The sequence below is a fragment of the Felis catus genome, chromosome D3 (assembly GCF_018350175.1).
Source record: "Felis catus isolate Fca126 chromosome D3, F.catus_Fca126_mat1.0, whole genome shotgun sequence".
Taxonomy (NCBI): domain Eukaryota; kingdom Metazoa; phylum Chordata; class Mammalia; order Carnivora; family Felidae; genus Felis; species Felis catus.
The window spans coordinates 14633960-14648067 of record NC_058379.1 but is presented as its reverse complement, the minus strand read 5'-3'; the positions used below and the strand labels follow the sequence as shown (position 1 = coordinate 14648067).

General features: G+C 48.0%; 1 protein-coding gene across 4 annotated transcripts in view; it reads left to right on the top strand.

Moving 5' to 3' along the window:
• Positions 1-11319: 11319 nt before the first annotated feature.
• Positions 11320-14108, top strand: part of KSR2 (kinase suppressor of ras 2) — a 434084-nt gene continuing 431295 nt past the window's right edge. The window contains exon 1 of one of the 4 annotated variants that reach the window (XM_045042232.1): positions 11320-12301. In XM_045042232.1, coding sequence (XP_044898167.1) covers positions 12122-12301 — 180 coding nt within the window. In that variant the 5' untranslated portion in view covers positions 11320-12121. The remainder of the gene's footprint in view (positions 12302-14108) is intronic. The other 3 variants (XM_045042231.1, XM_045042234.1, XM_045042233.1) reach the window with 3 other exon arrangements.

Genomic DNA, 14108 nt, shown 5'->3' with positions numbered 1-14108 from the left:
AGCCGAAGTCAGACACTCAACCGACTGAGCCACCCAGGTGCTCCTGGGATGCTTGCTATAAATGCGGATTCCCAGGACTTTAACGAAAGAGCCTTGGTAGGTAGATCTGAGATGGGCTGAGGACTACTGACATTCCAGCTCAGTTGAAATGGTGGACTAGGACTGTCTTCAAAAACTAAAAGCCAACCTCTGTACTTCCTATGACGAAAATAAAAAGTGTTCTCAATTTACCAGGTAAACTAAACTGGTACTGATTTATCTGATTCTGTGCACAGAAGCACAAGACAGGGGAAAACCTGTGATCTGTCCCACTCAGCATTTCTAATTTTTTCCCCATTTCTTCAAAGGAAAGGAAAGTCTTAAAAATTACAGAAGAGACTTGTAAAGGACCATCCGTTCCATCTTTCAGACTCAAATGCAAAAAGAGGTTCAATAACCTCAGGGTCTGGCCTTTCAGAAGGCAATCAAATTGTGGATGATTTGAGGCTCATCCGGGACAACGTGGGCAATTTTGCTCACTCACCACATGAATTTCTTTTTTCTTTTTCTTTTCTTCCTCCCCCTCCTCGCCAAGTCACAGATGGGTGCTGGAAGCCGAGCCAACACCGTGCCCTGAGGTGCAGACAGCTGTGGTGGGGTATGGAGAGGAGGCACAGAATGTGCCTGATGAAACTGACCAGACAGACGTTCCGATCGTGAGCCGGAAGGCAGGTGTGGGCTTCGTTTCTGACCTGGGCTGTCTGTGGGGAAGGTATGCGCCAGGGTAGGATAGCGTGCCTTGAATATGCCCCGGACTGTGGAACAGGTTTTGTTTTTTCTGCCAGCAGATGCTTTTTTGTAGTGTTGAAGGGCTTGGTGGAAGAACCAGCACATAGGAGCACATGGAAAATACATGGCCAGGATGTCAGCAATCACGTCACGGTTGCACTCTGGAAAGGGGTGATCACTTTGAACAACGCACACGCATTCACATGACAATCCATTAAGACTCCAGCCTGGGTAAACAGCGGGTGTTCTTTATCAGATGGCCTCCTTAGTGTATGGCGTGCTACAGGCTAGGGCCCTTCACGCCAATTGAACAAACACGGGGTTAACTTTTCAGTTTTCTATGAGGTGCTTTCGATGCTGTTTTTGGTAATGAAGCAGTGGACTCCCCTACAAAAAACAGATTTTTTATTCCTGTGTTTCTTGTATCTGTCAAGATACCTGTTGAGCAGCTGAAGATAGCATATGTTTGTAGGGGTAGTTACCAAGAACAACAAAAGATATTGACTTTAAAAACTTTAAAGATTCTCAACGTGTGTGCAGTTTGATCTGTGACATCTGAGGCCAGAAGAAGGCATGTCTCTAAAGGGAAAATGTAAAGCAGGAGTTCTCAACTTTGTGCTGATAGACTCTGTGCTGATAGAAAGACCCCTACTCGGGGCTCAGAATTACCCAGGGGGCCACACTCCAGACCAAACAAATCAGAATCTCCAAGGTGGGGGGTAGGACCTAGGCAGCAATAGTTCTAAAAGTTTCCCAGTGGATTCTCATGTGCAGTTGAGGTTATGAATCATTGCTTTAAGGGGACATTTCCTTACTGTTTTGAAAGTGGAGTAACACTTTTGGGGAAAACAGTATCCATTGACATCTCATTTACAAGGGAATGAAAACAGAAATCACCATACCATTTGCCTAATTTCCGCATTTTATTTTCTGCCTCGTTTCTAATTGTTTTATGCGAGTATTGGAAATCCTGCACTTTAGTGCCAATGGGGACCAAACAGAGCAGATGAAGATCCCAAGGGAAGATTGGGGGAAAAGGGACTGGAGGGGATCAGACAGTGTGAGCCCCAAAGTTGAGTAGCAGCCCTGCTCTCCTCCTGACGTGGGGGTGGGGGCAGACACAGCTCAAGTGGGGCCAGGGTTTTTGATTTCCAAATAAATTGCTCATCAGAATTTTTATATGTGAAATATCCCATTTTAGATATGTTAGCCACAGATTAAAAAAAATTTTTTTTAAACTCAATGCAGCCCAATGAAACTCATGTACAAGCCAAATTTGGCTGCCTTCCAATTCACCTGGTTTATATGCCTTTTAGGGAGCCGGGATTCTTCTTCTTTATATTATTGTGGTAAAATACACTTGCCATGAGATTTACCGTCTTAACCATTTTATTTTATTTTATTATTTTTTTTAAATTTTTTTAACGTTTATTTTATTTTGAAAGACAGAGAGAGACAGAGCATGAAAGGGGGAGAGTCAGAGAGAGGGAGACACAGAATCCGAAACGGGCTCCAGGCTCTGAGCTGTCAGCACAGAGCCCGACGTGGGGCTTGAACCCACGGACCGCGAGATCATGACCTAAGCCGAAGTCAGACGCTTAACCGACTGAGCCACCCAGGCGCCCCTTATTTTATTATTTTTTAATGTTTATTTTTATTTTTGAGAGAGAGAGAGAGAGGGAGGGAGAGACCATGAGCGGGGGAGGGGCAGAGAGAGAGAGGGACCGAGGATCAGAAGCGGACTCTGTGCTGATAGAAAGACCCCTACTCGGGGCTCAAACCCACGAACCGTGAGATCATGACCTGAGCTGAAGTCGGACACCTAACCGACCGAGCCACCCAGGCGCCCCTATTTTAAACCATTTTCACGTGTACAATTCATTGGCAGTAAGTACATTCATGGTGTTTTGCACCCGTCACCTCTGTCTAGTTCTAGAACTTTTCCATTACCCCAGCTGGAAACCCCACACGTATTAATCCCCTCCTCCGGCCCCCTGGCAACCACCAATCTGCTTTCCATCTCTATGGATTTGCCTATTCTGGATATTTCTTATCGATGGAATCCTACAGACCATGGCCTTTTATGTCTGGCTTCTTTCCCTTTGCATAATGTTTTCAAGCTCATCCATGTCGGAGCCGGAGCCGGAGCACGCCTCAGTGCTTCATTCCTTTTTAAGGCTGAATACAATTCCATTGTATGGATATGCCACATTTTGTTTATCCACTCATTAGATGATGGGTAGTTGGGTGGTTTCCACCTTTTGGCTGTTGTGAATAGTGCTGCTGTGAACCTTTTTGTGGGCACAGTTTTGTTTCAACAGAGGGATCATCCTTACATAACAGATGCCCCCATACCACTTGTCCCAACTCTGTGCACACTAAAAGGTACTCACGAGTCGGGGACTTAAGTATAGGGGGACCGAATTGTCCCGCTTTGCCTTAGATTGTCCCGGTTTTGGCACTGAAAGCCTCACATCCAGTAAATCAGTAGAGGGAGGTCTGGCAGTGCCTCAACTTGTCCACCAGTAAAAGTCTTCTCAAGGCAAGGCCTAATGGTTTTCATATTTTGACTGTGACTTCAGAAATCATTGTGACAAGTATGGGTTTCTTGCAGGTGTCTGCAATCACAATGATTTCAGGACGCTGTGCTTTGGTACAAGCCAGTTCCTTTACGTGCACCTGGAGGATTCCATTCCTTTAGTCTCAGCTTCAGAATTACCTCCTCAGCAGAGCCTTCCCAGAGCCCCTTCCCTTGCACGGGAGTAAAGAACTCCTCTTCTTTACTCCCAGAGCATAGTTATAGTTACCGGATGCATGTGCATGGGTCTCCCCATTAGACCAGGACTCCCTCAAGGATGGTGGAATGTTGCTGATGGTTTGGTCGGCCCAACATCCAACTCCTCTTCTGACAATAGCATTCCCCCTTTCCTTTTGGGAGTTCCCAAAGGAATTCCCCTTCCCGAGGGGAAAGCCCTCCCCTAATCTCCTACAACACAGTTTGGGTAGAGTTGATACCACTTCCCCACAACCTACACCTCACCTGTCCTCATATTCCATCCCCTTGGCTCACACAACTGGCTCAGGAACAGGCGGCCTACACCAGGTTAGTGCGAAACCAACTCTGCAGCTTATGCTGGAGCTGGTGGGAACTACATTGGAACTAAGCAGGAAGGAACTCTATTTGCGATAGGGTTGCTAAGCTCTCTGTGGCCACCTTTGCCACATCCTAGGGGAAAGCCACCTAAAAGTGCAGCCAGCACAGAAGAAAGCAGAACAGAGGGACAGAGAGAGAAAGGGATGGTGCCGGGCTGCTGTGAGTTTCCTCCCTTGGGCTTCCTGGTTATATCAATCACTTTTTTTGCTTAAACTGGGTTGCTGTGGGTTTTCATCTCTTGCAGTGAAAAGAAAACTGAAGAATGCACTGTGTTGTATTAATGTTTAAGTCCCATACTATAGCATCGTCCTAGCACATCATAGGCACTCAAGAAATGTGCGTGTCAATGCAGACTTTCGGACGTATACCGTCACTAGGTTGTTTTCGTAATGAAATAATATCGATGCAAGAAGAGTCAGGAAGGGGGGTTGTGGAGAAGTTGGAGGCCTCCCACATGGCTGGCGGGAACATTAAATGGGGCAAACAGCTATGGAAAGCAGTTTGGCAGTTTCTCGAAAAGTTAAACAGAATTATCATATGACCCATGAATCCCACTCCCGGATGTACAGGCATACCTCGTTTTATTGCACTTCCCTTTACCGAGCTTTGCAGATACTGTGTTTTTAACAAATTGATGGTTTGTGGCAACCCTACATCAAGCAAGTCTGCGGGTGCCATTTTTCCAACACATTTGCTCACTTTGTGTCTCTGTGTCACATCTGGGTAATTCTTGCAATATTTTCGACTCTTTCATTATTATTATATTTGTCATGGGGAATGTGATCAGTGATTACACCACACTGAAAGCTCAGATGATGGCTGGCATGTTTTAGCAAGAAAGTAGTTTTTAATTAAAGTATGTCCATTGCTTTTTTTAAGACACAATGCTATTGCACACTTAATACACCACAGTATTGTGTAAACATAACTTTTATATGCACTGGGAAACCACAAAATTCATTTGACTTGCTTTATTGCAATACTTGCTGGTCTGGAACCAAAACTGCAATGCCCCCAAGGTACACTTGTATGCCTCAAAGAATAGATAACAGGTGTTGAAACAACCCATCGTACACAAATGTCCGCAGCAGCACTATTCCCAATAGCCAAGCATATTTGGGTGGAAAAACTCAAACGTACCAGCAGATGAATGGGTAATCAATGCGGTTTATCTACACAATGGAATATTACTCAGCCATAAAAAGGAATGAAGAACTGACACCTGCTATGACATGGACGACCCTCAAACACATTATGCTACAGCGAAAGAAGCCAGACACAGAAGGGCAGGTACTGTAAGGTTCCACTTGTATGGAACATCCAGAACAGGTAAATCTGTAGAGACAAAAAGTAGATTAGTGGTCGTGAGAGGCTGGGAGAAGGAGGGAATGTGGAGCAGTTGCTAAGTATGTACGGGACTTCCCTCTGGGGTGATGAAAAAATTCTGGGTCTCTATAGAGTGGTGATGATCCCATGGCGCTGTGAGTGTAATAGATGTCACTTAGTGGTCAACCTTATGTGCATTGTACTGCAGTCAAAACAAAACAGAAGAATCAGGCCCTTCATCCAGGCTGCCACAGATGAATGCCATGTGGGGTGTGTCCTTTATCAGGTGCCCAGACTGTGCTCTGCCCCACGAGCCATGACCCCTGGGACCTGTGCAGGGCAGATGCCTTTCTTCTCCTTACCATTCAGCCGAATGCAGAGCTTCCTAGACCAGATGGTATAAGAAGGAAGCCAGTTTGGTTGATGGCACGACTTCACTGCAGTTTTCGACGCTGCTCCTTCACCGTGCCCGAAGTAGTCAGTGCGTGCCACAGCACACATCCTCTCCCATCCTGAGGGTGCTGCTGTAACTGAAAACTCACAGTGCGGCGTTGAGTGCTTACTGTGTAAAGCTGGCATAAATCACTGGACTAAATTGTCCATTATCGTGAGCCGAAGTTATCTTGCCATCACAAGAGTGATCTGGTTGCTTCGCTTGCAGTGGAAAATTAAGAGACAAAGAGGCAAAAGGCCAAAAGGAGAAGAACTCTAGAAAAGTCAGTTTTCTGATGTTGGAAAAACTTCACAAGGTTAACGCTAGGAGAGTTCTGCCTGCACTCATAAAAGGTATTTTTTTTTTAAAGCCATTTATGTTTTGGGGATCAATGAGAACAGAACAGTAATACTCCTCTCACAACTAGAAGATTTGGTTGTGTCCTGGGGGCTCGCATTCTGAGATTTCTTCCCCACCTCAGAATCAGTAGGAAAAAGAAAAAAGAAAAAAAAAAAAAAGAAATGCCCTGGGAACACAGTGTGTTGAGCCCTTCAAGAAGTCAGTGTTAGTTTTGTTCAGTGCCAGGGGTATTGGTCACCCCCCTACTTTCCAGTTTGGGTCCCTATTCACAAGGCAACTTAGAAAATATTGGGGACAGCTTATCGTTAATATAACAAGATGTGGAATGAGACTTTTCCTGTTGACCCAGAACTTCAGCTAAAGCTTCAAAGCTAAGGGCAGTGGGTAACAATACTTCCTCCTGTCAAGAGGTGGCCAGACTGGTCCCCTGACCATCAATAACCATCAACCTCCAGCCTATATAAAACAAGGTCAGATTTTATCCAGGGCAGTTTTTATCCAGGTTTCTCTGACAGGTCTTTGTAGGGGGTTTTCTTCTCCCCTCTGATCTCTAAGCCAAGAGAGAAGAGCTCAAAGAATCACTTGTGAGACTGGGGGCAGCAAGCAGGGGGTGGCTGGCATCTCACTGCCAGCTGAAGGCTGCCTGGGGCTGTCCATGACAGCAGGGCGAGGAGCGAGGGCAAAGGGCAAAGGGCAAAGGTGTATCCTATTTCCCATGGGCCAGGGTGTTTGTCTGGAGGTCTGAGTCATCCTGAAAAGACTCACCCAAGAGGGTGGCCTCCAGGACCTCAAAAGAGAATGTGGGGTACTTGCTGGGGTATGAATGAAAAAGAGGGTGTGCAAGAGGTCACCCAGTATGCACACTGAGTCCCCACAAGGTCCCCACAGAGGTCTCCAGTGATCCCCCAGTGTGCCCGAGTAAAAGAACCATGTGAGCGCTTGCCAGGACGTGGTGGTGGTGGTGGTGGTGGTGGGGTCATCTAACACCAGAGAGAACTATCCCTGAAGTCACCTGTTCTCAGCAGAGAACGCTTTCCCTTTTCCACACGCTCCCCTGCTCCCATACTCCGGCAGAGCCAGGAAGGGGCAGGAGAGGACACACCTGCCCTAGTCCCTGTTGCAGATTCCCGAGCCATCTTTGGGTCAGACCAGGGCAGGTGGGGAGGAGGTATTAAACTGGATATGAGAATAGAGTTTTGATTGGACTGGACTTCTAATATGAGACTCTTCTTACAGTTGAAACTAGTTGGAATTGGTGGGATTCCTATGGATCCAAGGTGCAAACTACCTTAAGCTATCCCAGGGGCAGCAAATGCAAATGCCTTCAGGGGCTAGGCAAGAAATATAAATAATGAATGAAGGGGCTTAGTGGAGGTCATGGTGAACTGGAGGGAGCTGTGTCCCATCTGAAAGGGGTTGCTGTCTCTCACATCCAGCCAGTTGTTTACCAATGAGGCCAGATCTTCCTGATTTCCTAGAAATGCCAGAAATCTCCATTTTTGGTAGTGTCTCCTGATTTTGGAATTTTTGGTAAGATTATCAGTCAAGGTTCTTTGTGACAATGATACAATCTACTCCAGGTAGTTCAAGCAAAAGTGCTTTAACAGGGTGGTGCTATGGACTGAATTGCACCTCCCCCCCCCCCCCCCCCCCCCGCCCAAATTCATGTTTCAGCTCTTCTCCTTAATGTACCTTTGCGATGTTTAGGAGGTAATCAGGGCTAGGGGAAGCCAAAGGGTGAGGTCCTAATTCAAAAGGGGGATAGCCTAATAAGAAGAGAAAGCCATGTGAACCATGCCTGTATGTGAGGACACAGCAAGAAGACGCCCTCTGAATCCAGGAAGAGGTCTCTCACCAGAACCTGAACATGCTGGCACTGTGATCTCCAGCCTCCAGAAGTGTGAGAAAAACACATATCTGTGTTTTTTAAAAGGTTTTTTAAATTACTTATTTTGAGAGAGAGAGAATGCATGACAGCAGGGGGAGGGGCAGAAAAAGGAGAGAGAGGATCCAAAGCAGGCTCCATGCTGTCAGCACAGAGCCCGACACAGGGCTCGAACCCACGAACTGAGAGATCATGACCTGAGCCGAAATCAAGAGTCGAATGCTCAATCGACTGAGTCACCCAGAAGCCCCAATTTATTTTGTTGAAGCCACCCATCAGTGGAATTTTGTTATGTCAGCCAAGACAGACTAAGACAGGTAGAAAGCCTGTAGAATCTCCAGAAGGACAAGAGTTGTAGGCTCGGGCTGCACAGCTAGGAATGATGCCCAAACCACCCCTGTGAATACCGTGCCGTGCCTTTCAGCACAGACCCCAAGCTTACACAGGGGCAGGACACCTGGAAGCAAGGTGCACTGGCTGTCATGCTTGTATCAGATAGAGTCCTCTTTGTTGCTCATTTCCAAGTATAAATCTCATGTGTCATGTTTAATAGAAGTGCTTAGGTCACATGAAACTCAGTTGCAAGGAAGGTTCTGGAAAAGTGCTTTGGTTTCTCTTGAGAAGGGCTGGATGGATGCAAAGTATAACAAATGTCCACTATAACAATTAATTGCAAAGGAGGGGTGGTGGTTGCGTGTGGGGGGATGTCAAACAACGCATTTGTGTGCTGCTTACAGCCCTGCCAGTGGATGACTTCTGAACTATGGGCTACATTCATTTTTTGCAATTTCTACTTGCTCTGAGGACAACTAGAAAAGCCAAATCAAATCATCATCATCATCATCATCATTATCATCATCACCTATTTAAAGGCATTCACATTGCTGCTGCAGCCACCGGGAATAGGGGGGCCAAGATTCTGAAACAATGTTGAGGTGAGCTGATGTATGAGGTGGCTGATGCAGCCACTTTTCCCCTTGGGGAACTTGCAAATTGGGGGACTTGGAATTTAGACTTTTCCCAGGTAAGGCTGCTGCTGCTGGGGGACAGAGAAACCAGCAGAATTTTGGCAGTGTCCTAGGACTGGAGAGACAAAATTAGGGACTATCCTAGAGCAAAGGGAACGGTAGTAAAGTGAGCTTGATAGATGGTGGTTTTCCCCTTAAGACATTTGGCAAATTCTGAAACTGTGCAGGCCAAGAGGCTAGAAGCCAAACAGAAAGCCCCTGAAAAACAGAGGAGAGTGTCCAGCAGTCTTGCCATGTTATGGCTATAAGGTTAGAACACAGGGCTGGGGGGGGGGGGAGGGGCCTCGGTGAACACCTAAAGACCTTAGTTGGAATCTCTAAAAGGCAAAGCCTTAGACGCAGGAGCCAAAGTTAGATGATATCTTATCAAAACCACAACCCAGCCTCCACCCAGCTTAGCTAAGATGATCAGTCCCCTTGCCATCTGCTTCCAGAGGGTGGGGAGCCCTCTCCAGAGTTAGATATTACCTGGAGACTTTATATATATTTTTTCATACACAGATGTTGTATGGTATTCAACAAAAATTACAAGGCCTGACAAGAGGCAGGACCAAATGGCTGAAAACAAATAGAAAAACAGGCAATAGAAACAGACTGTGCAGGTGACTAAAGTACTGGAAGTAAACCAGGGCTTTAAAATAACCATGATTAATATATTTAAGAGAAACAAAGCAAGAGAGGGAGAAAATAGACGAAAAGAGAATTTTACTAGAGAATTGGAATCCATGAACTTCATAGTCCAAGAGACTGAGAATATAGAGAACGCATTTGAGCTCCTCACCAGCAGAGGGATTTTGAAAATGCTGATTCAAATCTGTAGGAGCTGGAAAACCTTATGGCCCAGAGTCTGAGGGGAAAAAAAAAAGTCTGCCATCACTGGCTGTCATTCTCTGTACCTCTCAAGTGGCTTCCTTTAAGGGACACGTATTGTACAATGTGTTCTGAGTCACTCCGCTCCATAAACTCAGTTGCCTGGCATGGAGCTCTGTTTACCTGGAGAAAGAGGAGCCTTTTGCTAATTATCCTAAATACATCCTTCGAGCAATGTGTGTTGGGAATACTAGTAGTTAAGATGTTCAAGAAGTTGAAGCCTCTCTGGGATGACATTTGAGTTGACACCAAGTGACAAGGAACCAACCAGGAGAGAACTAGGAAATGCGGTCTGGGCAGAGCGGACAGAGAGAATAAAGAACTCTGAGGCAAGAATATGTTTGGTGATCAGTCAGGGCTGGACAAGCTTTTCTGGAAAGGGCCAGATAGCACATATTTTAGGCTTTCAAGTCACACAGTTCCTCTTGCAACTACTCACTTTTGCTGTTACAACAGTAAACACTGACATAAAAGGAATGGGTGGCAGTTGTCCAATAAAACTTTATGGGCACTGAAATGTAGAATTTCTTCTAATTTTCACATGTCACAAAATCTTCTTTTGATTTTTTTCCCCCAACCATATAAAAATATAAAAACCATTCTTAGCTCTGGGGCCATAGTTTGCTGGTATAAGGTCGTTTAGGTAGGCTGGTATCAGATCGTGGAGGACATTTCAGACATGGTAACAATCAGGTTAACGCCAAGCCCCTTTCCCCCTCCAAATGGAAAGCCACTCGTCAGGGTAACTGCAGGCCAGGGTACCAAAGCGGGGATGCAGCTTCCTACAGCTCATGGAAGATGATCAGGTTTGTTTTATTTTTTCCCATTAACGAGAAAGAACAAACGAACAAAAAGACAGGCAGACAGACAGACGCACACAAGGCTCAAAGAAGACGATCATGTTTGTTTCAACACACACACACACACACACACACACACACACACACACACACACACACCGAACCAGAAAGCCAGAGAGGACGTGAACAGGTTCACGCTGACGTTTCTCCGGCACGCACTAAAGGTTTCAAAGTTGGGTGCACACCTGCTCCCAGCCCCAGCGCACCTGCTGAGCGGTACTCCGGCCTCGTCTCGCGAGAGCGTGCCGTAGTAGTGGCCTCCACCCCCGCCCCTCCCCCTCCCCCTCCCGCCCCCGCGCCCAGCCCCCGAGGCCGGGGGCACTCCCCGCCGGCTCCCCCGCCGCGCGCTCCTCCCCCGCGCCCCCGCCCGCCGGCCCGCACGCACGCACGCCCGGTAGTAATTTCCACGCGAGCTCCGCAGCCCCGCGAAGCCCGCCCCCAGCCCCACCGCGCCCCGGCCCGCGCCGGGAGCCGGCCCCTCCGCGGGCAGGTGCGCGAGCCTGCGCGCGCCGCGGCCGCCTCCTCCCGCGGGTCCCTGGCGCGCCGGGCCGGGGCGGCTGCGCGCACGGCGCCGCTCCACCAACCCGCTCCCCGCAGGTCCCTCTCTCGCTCTCCATCCCTTGCCGGCGCTCGCTCCCCCCCCCCCCCCCGCCCTTTGATTGACAGGCAAGATGTCGGTGTGGAGCGAGGCAGGAGCGAATGCAGCAGCCGTCACCCCCGGAGCCCGGCGGCGGCAGCAGCAGCAGCAGCAGCAGCAGCAGCGCGAGGAGGAGACAGCAGCCAGCCGCAGTCGCCGCCGCAGCCGCGGGAGCAATGCAGACAGCATCTTGAGGACGCGCTAAAGCACCCCAAACGGTGGACAATGCCGTGTCACTGCAACTGGGAGGGGGGCAAAGCAGATTTTTTTTGACATAAAAGCCAGCCAGCCAAAAATATATAAATTTGCCCTTCACGGAGCCGGTGTGTAAAGAGTGAGCGCTGTTTTCCTTCGCCTCCTCCTCTCCTCCTCCTCCTCTCCTCCCCCCCTTCTCCTCTTTTTCCTCCTCCTCCTCCTCCTCCTCCTCCTCCTCCTCCTCCTCCTCCTCCTCCTCCCCCTCCTCCCCCTCCTCCCTAAGTGTACAGACAGCATCACATCACCTGGTTTGCTTCTGAGAAACAGCATCTCTCCTTTTCAGGGACCAGAGACTCAGAGAGAGGAGACATTCTAATGGAGTCTGCTTGATACCCCAAAATAAAATAATAAATTTTGGCTCTTGTCCCCTCCTCCCACCCCACCCCCTCAGCCCTGTGTGAGATGTTGGGTTTCTTCTTCATGAGACATTGTTGAGAAGTCGCAGTGGTTGGAGAGCGTAGGGGGTAGACTACCTCTACTCCCCCCCCCCCCTCTTTTTTCTCTCTGGGAGGAGGAGGAGGGGAAGGGGGCTTGCCGAGCAAGCGATGGATGAGGAAAACATGACGAAAAGCGAGGAGCAGCAGCCTCTGAGTTTGCAAAAAGCCTTACAGCAGTGCGAGTTGGTCCAAAACATGATAGACCTGAGCATCTCCAACCTGGAAGGGCTTAGGACCAAATGTGCCACCTCCAACGACCTCACACAAAAAGAGATCCGGACCCTGGAGGTAGGTGTCGCCTATGGGGGGAAAAGGCAATCTTTCCTTCCCTTTCCTTGCTCCCCACCACCCCCTTTCCTTTGATTCTGTTTGTTTGGTGGGGGGGAGGGTGTGGGAGGGTGGCAGGGCGGGCACGATTTGGTTTTCTGTGATTTATCTTCTTTGCAAAGCCTGCACTGGATGTCCCTTGACTGTACCGCTGTCATCTACGCTTGGCTGGATGTTGGTAGTAGTAGTAGTAATTGTTATTCTTTATGTATTATTATTCCTGCGGCTGTTATTATCATTTGCTTCCTCTCCGAGGAGTGAGTTCTCTCTTTTTTCCGCTTGTGGATTTGTTTATATGCCACGGGGGCTTGTGTGCTGGGTAAGACATTAAGGCGCTGCAGAGAACCCACGTGACCTTGCGCATTCTGCAGGTGGTCAAAAGGTGGTTTTTGCTCCCAGAACGGGGCTGCCTATAAATATAGACCTCTTCTGCTCTGGGCCTCCTTCGCAACTCCGCGATTGCTCCTTGGAATTTGTTTTTGTTTTTGTTTTTGTTTTATTTCAGTGATATACATGTCAGGAGGCAAGATGCATTAAAAAAAAAATCCCCTTTGAGCTACCCGTTTCCAAATCAAATCGTTTGATGCAGGGAGCTGTTGCAGGCCTGAAACGTGTAAAAAGATAACAAAAAAATATGCCTGGATCAGCACACACAAGTGGTGTAGGAAAATACTCTTGAATCTCCATAGGACGGTGAGGAGAGGGGTCGGAGGAGGAGTCATCGCTGGCGAGTTGTAACATTGTCTCCAACAGAACTTGAGGGGGAGTTTGAAGCAGTTTGGGGGGTGGGGTTTGATGCAAAGTTACTCAGAAAGAAGATGGCAGAAATTATTTCTTCCGAAGGCCATTTGGTCAAAGGAGGAAGGTTTCAAGAGCTGTAGAAAATGTCTGGTGTGCACATAATCACTGGGCATCCACGTTTGTTGGAAACATCTGAAGGGTTCCACTCACTTCTCCTTCAAACCAGCTGTACACACGGCTTGATTAAATTTGGGAACTCCTATTAGCTGGCATTTGCTGAGGGTGGTGGCTGTGGGGCTGGAAGCAAAGTAAAGGGGTTCTCCCTCTGGCGAAGCAGGCATGTGCAGTGCTGGGGAGGTTCCCTGTTTCCAGCCCACGAGTTTCCAAGGCCTGAACTCTTCAGCCCCTACTGAATCTTGGAGCCCTGTGCCTGGGTTCCAGCACGGATGAGCACTGCTGTCTGATTTACTTTTAAGTCTTTTTTTTTTTCCTCCATGATTTTAACTTTGGTTGTCAGCACACAGAAAGGTCATCAGTTTGAAAGTGGAGTGTGTGTGTGTGTGTGTGTGTAATATGCTGTTTGCTACCCTAGAATGCGTGTCTGTGTGCCCCTGTCATCTGGGAAAATTTCTGTCTTGGTGTGAGCAGTGCCCAGGATAAGATTCTGTTCAGAACTGCGGGTGGTGAGTAACTAAATAACTCAAAAGGGCCACCTGAGTTCTCTTCTGGCCTTTGGAGTCAGGAGTCCCAGGTGCTAGTTCATGTATTACTGTGCGCGTTTCTCCTGTTTTCTTTTCCTCTTTTCAACATGCCCCATCCTCTGATAACTCCTTGATGATGGTGATGGTCACAGCGTATCCTGGACTCCGTGGCTTCTTTTCTGCATAGAGGTTTTCTTTGCAAACTGGGGGATGGAGTTGCCGGAGGTTAGAGTTATTGGGAGTGCATCTGGGTGTTAGTTTCCTGGTTCCGGGATGCCACAGATCCCTGGTTTCCAGATTGCTCAGGGAAGGGTCTCCAGCAGTCA